The sequence below is a fragment of the Onychomys torridus genome, unplaced genomic scaffold, assembly GCF_903995425.1.
Source record: "Onychomys torridus unplaced genomic scaffold, mOncTor1.1, whole genome shotgun sequence".
Taxonomy (NCBI): Eukaryota; Metazoa; Chordata; class Mammalia; order Rodentia; family Cricetidae; genus Onychomys; species Onychomys torridus.
The window spans coordinates 1-9,759 of record NW_023413931.1 but is presented as its reverse complement, the minus strand read 5'-3'; the positions used below and the strand labels follow the sequence as shown (position 1 = coordinate 9,759).

The 9,759-nt window shown below is 48.1% G+C and overlaps 1 protein-coding gene across 1 annotated transcript; it reads right to left on the bottom strand.

Annotated features, from left to right (window-relative positions):
• Positions 1–5,732: 5,732 nt before the first annotated feature.
• Positions 5,733–6,752, bottom strand: LOC118576569 (double homeobox protein 4-like). Its single transcript, XM_036176792.1, has 2 exons — positions 6,511–6,752; positions 5,733–6,453 (listed from the first exon to the last, which is right to left on the bottom strand). Exons 1-2 carry the CDS (start codon positions 6,750–6,752, stop codon positions 5,733–5,735), a joined length of 963 nt encoding a protein of 320 aa, XP_036032685.1.
• Positions 6,753–9,759: the final 3,007 nt, after the last annotated feature.

The following is a 9,759-nucleotide window of genomic DNA, read 5'->3' as shown; positions in this document are numbered from 1 at the left end:
TTCCTGTCATGTTAGGACATCTATCTTCAGTCTGTAGGTGTAGAATTCTTTAGTCACGTCTCCCTGTGTCCTGTAGAATGTTTTGCAGTCTCCTCTGTGAAGCAGGAACCTGAAGGATCATCTCGCCTTGTTTTGACAAAATTTAGTGGTCATTTTTCCATGGGTCCTGCATGTCCAGTTTGTACAACATTTTGTCAAGCAGTCCAGGCAAGAGCAGTTTCTTGCACGAATGGCCAATTTTTGCCATACAGAAACAAACTCCATATCTTTGATGCCTATCATCTTTGAATTAAATTGTTGCTGCCAGAAGCAGATGTGGCTCACTGTCCAAAAAGTCTAAGTTTTTAAAACATTTTAAGTGCCATATGCTGTAAGTCTTTGAAATGTTTGAGGATTACCTATATAATTGAAATATACCTTTATATAAAAAAAACTAACATGACTATAAGTTTGATTATCCTAGATGACTACTAATCTGTATTTCTTAATTATATATTGCAATTTTATTTTTTTAAAGATTTATTTATTTATTATATATACAGTGTTCTGTCTGCATGTATCCCTGCAGACCAGAAGAGGGCTCCAGATTTCATTACAGATGGTTGTGAGCCACCATGTGGTTGCTGGGAATTGAACTCAAACCTTTGGAAGAGTAAGCAGTGCACATAACCTCTGAGCCATCTCTCCAACTCTATATTGCAATTTTAAATGAGCTGCATAAATATAATACCTTAAACAGAGTATAAATATCCATACAGTATAACAAAATTAACTCTAAATTTGTATCAATAAACTAAAATATATAGCAATGTAAAGGATTTTAAACAAGTTATTGCCCTTTAAAGGTAGATTCAATAATCTACCCTTTTATCCTATCATATCAATACTATCCCCTTTTCTTTTTTAGAAAGAGACTGAATTTCTAATCACCCCTTTTAAATAAAACTAAATATTTATAAACAACATTTTAGGAATTTGGGCATAGCTTGTTATACTACTTACTGCTGATTGGGGTCACTGGCAACCTTATGGGGATCCTGAGATAATTTGAGATAATGATCAAGTCCTGGGAAGACTGGCTATAATCCCTGTTGATAGGTACCATCTGTTAAGTCTCAGGAGGTCTTGCTTGATCAAATCTGATCAATATTAACCTGGAACAAAACCATACCCTCTTACTTCCTGTGGAAACAAAAGCAGAGGCACCTTTCCAAAACAACATAATCTTAGATCCACGTTTTCAAGTCAAGATTATATATATACTTATCTTAGGAGTCTTTACACTCAAATGTCTTTCTGCAGTTAAAAATCCCAAAGACAACATAATCCAGACTCTCTGTGTAATATCCATCTTTATGTGGCCTATTTTATATATGTAATTTTATTTTTTAAGACTTTATTTTACTTTTATGACTATCTATATCCTCTCTCTTCTCTCTCTCAAGCCTACATACCTTTTACACACATTGTAAACCATTTAGCGGTTTATTCCATCTGAATCTGTCTTTTGTGTATCTATAATCCTTTTCTGATCATTGCTTTAAACTGCAACATGGCTAGGACTGAAGTGGCAGCTTTGGATGCTGGCTCTGCCCATCTCAGCTTCCCAACATGGCAGAGGTACCTTTACTGCAAGCTCTGGGCAGTAGGTCTTTGCCTCTATCAAGCAGCATGTAGCCCAGAAACCATTTTTTATTAGTAAAAGCTAGATATGCCACACAGTGGACTTCATGGCTTGGAGACAACTCTGTGTACCACAGCAGGAATTCATCATCAAGCCCACATGCAGCAAACTTTCCATACTGTAGCTCAAGTCCACACACCATGGCATCTTTGTATCATGGATTGCATGAAAGACACTACTAAGAAGCTACTTTTAGCTCCATTTTAGAATCTTTCTTAAAGCTTTCTCAGGTTTGGAAATTCTTGATACAACATTTGGGTGCCAAATGTATCCAAGAGTTTCTCTGATCCTGCCTGTCACCCATGGTTGGGATGAATCTCTCCCTCCTGCATCCTGCAGCTGCTTGGTCCCAAGTAAACACACAGAGGCTTATATTAATGACAAACTGTATGGCCTATGGCAGGCCTCCTGCTAGCTAGCTCTCATATTAACCCATTTCTATCAATCTACTTTTTGCCACATGTTCCATGGCTCTACTGGTCTGCCGGCATGTTGCTCCTTGGGTGGCAGGCTGGCATCTCCCCAGACTCTGACTTTCTCTTTCCTGTCTCTCTTCTTGGATTTCCCACCTGCCTCTAAGCTTCCTGGACATAAGCCAATGCAGCTTATTTATTAACCAATGGGAACAACATATATTCACAGTGTACAGAGAGACATTCCCCAGGAGTTAATTCTTTTAGAATATCTTTCAATATCATTTGATTATATTCAACTCTCCAAATCAGGACACTTTATCCTCTTCCTCTCCTGAAATCTTTGTGGTTTTTTTTCTGTCCTTTCTTATACCCATTGAGTTATATTTACTGCCCAAGTACTTCTGGGTATTTGGCCTGTTCTGCAACATGGATGAACTGCCAGATATCACATTTTTAAAATAAACCAGATTCTCTTTATCTAAGTAGCTTTCAGAGGATAGGAGCTCCTCAGCAAGGTGTGGAATTCCATGTCCCCTTACTCATTCATGCTGGGATTTTAATCTCACTTGAGCTTGCTCAGGTCTTATTCATGCTATCACAATTTCTTGTTTTCATATGTGAAACTGTCCTCTATGCACCAAAAACAGTTTCCTTATACTTATTCATCAGCTTCCATCCTTACCATATTTTATCACTCTGTCTTGGATGAACCCTGAGCATTGTAGGTAAGGGTTTGATACAGATACCACTTACTGCTGAAGATGTTCTTATTGTTTGCACAATGATCACTGGTAGGTCTTGATAAATTTCAGGATCGAGTTGATAAATATTGGATCCCCAGTTATTGTAAACAGAGCAAAACAACTCCGAGGTGACTCTCGGGAAAGCAGGAGAGAGAGCACATGGCAGATATGGTGACGAGGTGTTAAATACCCTGTAGGTGTAGTCTTCAACAGCCCCAGGGGAGGGGATGAGCCTTGGCAGGCTTTTTGAAAAGGGCAGCCTGGAAAGGGCAGGTCCAGGGAGCTGCTGCTTGGCATGCTGATAGTGGAGTTTGGAATAAGGCCCCAAGCTGAAGATCCCCAACAGATCTCACTTTCAAATATCAAGTTCTGCAAGAAGCTTCTGTGATGAAAGTGTAGGGAGGCAATATTTTTAGGCATAGCAAAAAGTTATCAGGAATACTTTTGAAACTATATACATGTAGCAGAAGAAAGGTAGAAGGTGGTACTTCCTAAATTTTAAGATTCTTCTAGGCTTTTGAGAGTGGGCACCAACATTTGGTTTAACTTGAGGCCCATACTAGGCAAAGGAGCCTGTGGTGACATTATGTTCCCCAATATATTGTGCACCCTAATAAATTTGTCAGGGTCAGAGAACAGAACAGGCACTAGATAGACATATCTATTGGTGGCACACACATCATTAATTCTATCACTTGGGATGCAGAGATCCACCCAGATCTCTATGAGTTCAAGGCCACACTGGAAATAGTCAGGCATGGTGACACAACTTAAACCATAGGAAGTGATGGCAGGAAGTTATATGAAGACCAGGAACTAGAGGTTTTTAAGCTTTTATAATTTTAGCAGCAGTTCAGGAGAGATCAATTCATATGAAGACTCAGAGGCTTCCAGTTTGAGGAAACAGGATTGGCTGAGAAGTTGGTGAGATGAGGATAGCTGTGGCTTCTCTGATCTTTCAGAATTCACCCAAATATCAGGCTCTATGTTTATTAATAAGACCACTTACCAACTTATCTCTACAGGAGCCCTTGCCCTACACTGCCTGGGTGGCCATAACCCAAAGAGTGGATAGCCCTGAGTGTGGAGGGGGAAAATCAATGAAAGGATTTCTGGCAGGGTGGCAGTGGCACATGTCTTTAATCCCAGCACATGGGAGGCAAATCCAGGTGGATCTCTGTCAGTTTGAGGCTAGTCTGGTCTACAGAGTGAGATTGAGGACAGGAACAAAAACTATATGAAGAAACCCTGACTCAAAAAACAACAACAAGAACAAAATATTTCCTGATGATATTCTACTATACTCATAGATCAGTGTCTTGTTCAGTCATTGTCAGAGAAGCTTCCTCCGGCAGGAGATTGCAATAGGGTGAGATGGGAGAAGACTCTTTTCTGTTCTCATATAAAACATTCCGACCACATTTTCCCCTCCCTCCACTCCCACCAACTTTCTTCCCTAGATACAATCTAACTCAGTTTCCTCTTCAGAAATGAGCTTGTATCAAAGAGACAAGTGTCAAACATGACAAAACATGATAGAATAAGACAAGACAAAAGCCTAGATATCAAGACTAGATAAGACAACCCACTGAGAAGAAAGGAGTCCCAAGAGCATACAAAACATAAAGAGACACACTGGCCACCACTGTTAGGAGTCCCACAAAAACAACAAAAACACCATAAAATATATGCAGAGGACCTAGTGCAGATCCAGGATAGCCTCTCCAGTCACTGTGAGAGGAGGGATGGTGAGAGGAAGAAGAGTTGGAAGCAAGATTGGAAAAAGCACAGGGACAAAGAGCCAAACTAATGGAAACACATGAACTAGGAACCAAGAGCTGAGGAGCCCCCACTGGATCAGTGCCTCTGGATAAGTGAGACCATTGAAACAATTGAACTGTGTGGGAGGCACCCAGGCGGTGGGACCTGGCCTGTCCTTAGTGCAAGAGCTGGCTATTTGGAAACTGGGGCTTATGTGGGGACAGTTTGCTCAGTCTGGGAGGAGGGGACAGGACCTGGCTGGCCTGAAGCTGGCAGGTTGAGCTGAATCGCCAGGGGAGTCTCTGCCCTGGAGGAGATGGGAATGGGTGGGGGCTGGGCTTGGGTGAGGGCAGAGAGCCGGAGGAAGAGGGTAAAACAGGGGAACCCATGGCTGATATGTAAAATTAAATGAACTCATAAAAAGGAGTATATACATATATATTTAAAGAGATCATTCTAAAAAAGAATGGCCTCAGAATGACAGCTATCAGGGGACTGACTAGAGGCTTGGAAGATGAGAGGAGGGAACGGGTCTGTGTGCGGAGAACGTGAGTGGGATGCTTGCTGTAGGAGCACGGGCATTGAATCGCAGAGCCAGGGAGGTAGAAGCAGGTGCATCCCTGTGGTTTGCCGGGGCAGGACGGGTGTACCTATGGATTTCCAGGACACTGCCTCACAAACAGAAGAAAGAAAGGGTGGAGGGGCAGCGGGAGGGAAGAGGAAGAAAGGAGAGAAAAGAAGAAGGAACAGGAAACCCAAATATCGGTTGTTGGTTTTCTGAGCCTCGGGTGGACTGTGTGAGGGGATGTCTGCGGTGTCGGGTCTTCAGAGCCGAGTCTTGAAGGGTCAAGGGGTTTGGGGAAGTTACAGTGTGTTGAGGAGCAGAGCTTATGGCAGAGTGGAGGCTCTGGCGTGGCGGTGATTGTGTAACACACACTCTTTCCCTCTACTGACTGGCATGGAGGCCTGGGAAGTCCTTTTTGGGCTTGGGTGCTGCCCGCTCCTCCTGCCAGGCTCTCAGCCGTGGCCTCCCCCTGGGGAACACAGGGAGTCCGTAGGTGCTTGGTGAACACAGGTCAAGTGATGAGAGGCATGGGGCATGAGGATGAAGCCTGGCTGTGTTGAGTTTCAGAGCAGATCCAGCAGCAGGGTCTGGTATTCTTGTTGGTCCAGGGGCAAGTCAAGGGTTGGATCAATGTCCTCCCACGGGACGTGGGGATCCAGAGTGTCCTGGTCCTCCTGTTCAGCCTGGAGTTCCGTCAGCAGCTGGTCAAGCATGAGCTCGACATCGTCCACCGTGAAGGTGTTGCCTGCGACCGGGTTGGGTTCCGGGTGGCCTTGGTGGCACGGTCCAGAGGGCTGTGCCGCTGCTGCAGGTGGGGACACCGGGAAGGAGGCTGTTGGGGAGGGCGGACTCAGAGTCAGGACGCCCACGACTAGTGCAGCAGCCGGTGGCAACAGGCTGTGTTGGGCATGCTGCTCAGTCTCCCAGCCGCATGGTGCTCCTTCCGGTTCCCCAGTGGGCCCAGGTGAAGGCTGTGGGCTCCGAGGCGGGGGTGGCAGAGGCAGCGGCAGCTGGGGCGGTGGAGGCGGCGGCCCCAATGCCAGCGAGTCTTGACCTCCAGCTGTGCCCCTGCCACCAGCAGGGTGGCGCGCTCTCCGGTTCTGACACCAGATGTGGATTGTGTCCTCAGGCAAAGCGGTCTCTTGGGCGAGCTTCACCCTGGCATCATATGTCGGGCGTGGGTCCTTTTCAAAGGCTCGGAGCAAGATGGTCTGCTGTGCAGGGCTGAGTCGAGTGCGAAGCCTGGTGCGTCCCTCCTCGGGCCTTCTTCTTCCACCTCGTGCCCTGGCACCGGGCTCTTGGCGTCGCTGCGGGGAACCTAGCCCGCTTGGACCCGCCGACCCCTCGGGGCCTGGGCGCTCATCCCTTGTGCGATTGCGGCGGTTCTGAAACCACACGCGGATGCGGGACTCAGGCAGCCCCATTTCGCTGGCCAGGTCCTGCCTGGCCCTGAAGCTCGGGTAAGGGTTCCTGGCGAAAGCTGTCAGCAGCGCCTCCTGCTGCCAGGCGTCCCAAACAGTCCTTTTGCGCCGGGATGCCAGGGCCCCAGTGCTGTCCCCCAGATTGCTGCTTGGATCTTCCATCCGGCCTAGGAAGCCTCAAAGGACTCCTGCCACTGGCGAGTCTAAGCAGGACCGCTCAGCAGGAAAGCGCCAGCCTGGAGTGAGTGCCTCCAGGAGTGGGCCCAGGGATTTATAGACTGGCTGGCGGCCCCGCCCACTAACCTGCTGCCTGGGGCCTGGCGCCTGGGGCAGCCTGGGATTGGAGCGCAGCCCAGGGTGGGTGATCAGGCTGGGGCCGTGGGTGGGGAGGGGAGCCGCAGCCCGCTTGCTTGCCAGGAGGTCAGCCGGGATGTCCACGGGTGCAGAGCACGCCACCTCCGCCAAAGGGACCCTGAAGGGGACCTCAAGCGTCCAGGGAGGTTGGAGAACCTCTCCATGGAAGACACAGGCACTTCTCGCCTGAGCACTCCCACTCCAAGGGCACTCCTGCCTATCCCTTTTGGGAAAACCCACCCTAAAGCAGATTAACCCCACCCTAAGGCTGCTTGGCCTGAAACCAGTGGCCTTCCTAAGACCTCCTAATCAGCATGCTCTCCAAGGTCCTAGAGAAGGTTTGCAGCAGCTAACCCGCTAATCCGCTAATCCCATGGGAGTGCCTCACAGGCCCTCAAAACCGCACGGAAGCCATGTTGATTTCCACTCCTAGGGATTTAGATATACTCCGTGGAGAAGGGTCCCTGCTAATGTGTCCACCCCCTACGTTGACCTCCACAGAAACAAGCACCTCCTCGTCTGGCTCCAGGATTTCCTATCCTTTCCCTGGCTTTCTGAGTCTGGCTAGGATTGGAGGATGAGGGGATCTCACAGACAATGAACCTATCCTTGAGCAAAAATTCCACAGTAAAGAGGAGTCGAGAAGCACACAGAGAGGCCCCTGCAAACAGGCACATACTCAGACTCAAGGTCAGAGAGAGGGTGGAGAGAGACTGGGGTGGTCCAGGGCCGAGAAGGGAAATCCCAACGGAGGAAGTTAGATGCACCCCAGGGGAACACAGACAATACATAATCCCACAGCAACAAATACCAAAGAAGGGAAACACACAACAATACCACCCAAAAATAACAGGAATTAACAGTCACTGATCATTACTATCCATTCATATCAGAAAACTCAATTTGCCTAAAGAAAGGTACAGGCTCACCCAATAGATACCAAAAACAGAATCCACCCTTCTGCTGCACACAAGAAACACACTTCAACCTGTGGGCACACATTCCCTAAAAGTCAAGGGTGGCTCAAGTCTTTCCAGTCAAATGGCCTTAAGAAGCAAGCAAGCTGGAGGAGCTATCCTAATATCTAACCAAGAGACTTCAAACTAAAATGTATCCAAAGAGACTGAGGAGGACATGGCATATTCGTCAGAGGGAGAGACGGATTGCTAAGGGGTTGTTTTCCAAAAGCTACAGGAATGGCCTCAAGTTTGCAGGCATATGGATGGATCTAGAAAAAAAGCGTCCCGAGTGAGGTAAGCTAGAGTCAGAAAGACAAACGTGGTATGGACTCACTCCTAGGAGGTTAGTAGATGTAAAATATCGATGACTAGCCTGCTACTCACAACTCCAGGGAGGCTACCAAGAAAGAGGACCCAAAGAAAGACACAGGGATGGCCCAAGGACAGGGAAATGGATGAGAACTCCATGGACCAGGTGGACGTGAGTGGGGGGTAATGAAGGGCAAGGTCTGAGGACAAGAGAGCTTAGGGGAGCAGGAGATCCCAGCTGGATCGAGAACAGAAAGGGAGAACAAGGATCGACAGCCCATGATGAGTGAAGAGCAGCTGAGACTCGGAAGAAGCAAAGTGCTAGAGAGGTCCCCAGCAATCTCAAAGAGACCCTCCTGTAGACTACTGGCAATGGTGGAGAGAAAGCCCCAACTGACCTAGTCTGGTGGTGGGATGGCCAAACCCCCCTAACGGTCGTGCTAGAACTCTCATCCAATCACTGATGGAAGTGGATGCAGAGGTCCACTGCCAGGCCCCAGGTGGAGCTGGAGCTGCGGGAGTCCAATTGGCGAGAAAGAGGAGGGATGGTGAGAGCCAGAAGAGTTGGAAGCAAGATTGGAAAAAGCACAGGGACAAATAGCCAAACTAATGGAAACACATGAACTAGGAAGCAAAAGCTGAGGAGCCCTCATCTGGATCAGTGCCTCTGCATGAGTGAGACAAGTGAATAGCTTGAAGTGTTTGGGAGGCACCCAGGCGGTGGGACCCGGACCTGTCCTTAGTGGATGAGCTGGCTGTTTGGAACCTGGGGCTCCTGCGGGGACATTTTGCTCAAGCCTGGGACGGGCGGGGTTTGGGGGGGGTCTGGACCCTGGCTGGCCTGAAGCTGGCAGGTTGAGCTGAATCCCCAGGGGAGTCTCTGGCCTGGAGGAGATGGGAACTGGGTGGGGGCTGGGCTTGGGTGAGGGCAAGAAGGCCCGGAGGTAAAAGGGTAAAACAGGGGAAACCCTATGGTGATATGTAAAATTAAATGACCACTCATAAAAAGGAGTATATACATATAATATTTAAAGAGATCATCTAAACAAAAGAATGGCCCTCAAATGACAGCTATCAGGGATGACTAAGAGGCTTGGAAGATGAGAGGAGGGAACGGTCTGTCGTGGCGGAGAACGTGAGTGGGATGCTTGCTGTAGGAAGCACGTGCAATTGATCGCAGAGCCAGGGAGGTAGAAGCAGGTGCAATCCCTGTGGTTTGGCGGGCAGGACGGGTGTACCTATGGATTTCCAGGCACTGCCATCCCACTCAACAGAAGAAAGAAAAGGTGGGGGGCAGCGGTGGGAAGGGAAGAAAGGAGAGAAAAGAAGAAAGGAACAGGAAACCCAAATATCGGTTGTTGTTTTATCTGAGCCTCGGGTGGGACTGTGGTGAGGGGATGTCTGCGGTGTCGGGTCTTCAAGAGCGAGTCTTGAAGGGATCAAAGGGTTTGGGGAAGTTACAGTGTGCCTGAGGAGCAGAGCTTATGGCAGAGTGGAGGCCTCTGGCGTGGGTGATTTGTGTAACACACACTCTTCCCTCTACTGAC

Bases quoted from the DNA above. Each gene is read 5' to 3' on its own strand.
- LOC118576569 (XM_036176792.1), bottom strand. From the start codon at position 6,752: ATGGAAGATCCAAGCAGCAATCTGGGGGACAGCACTGGGGCCCTGGCA. The intron at 6,454-6,510 runs GTCGGCGGGTCC...GCCCGGTGCCAG, and splicing joins GAGCGCCCAGGCCCCGAGGG to GGCACGAGGTGGAAGAAGAA.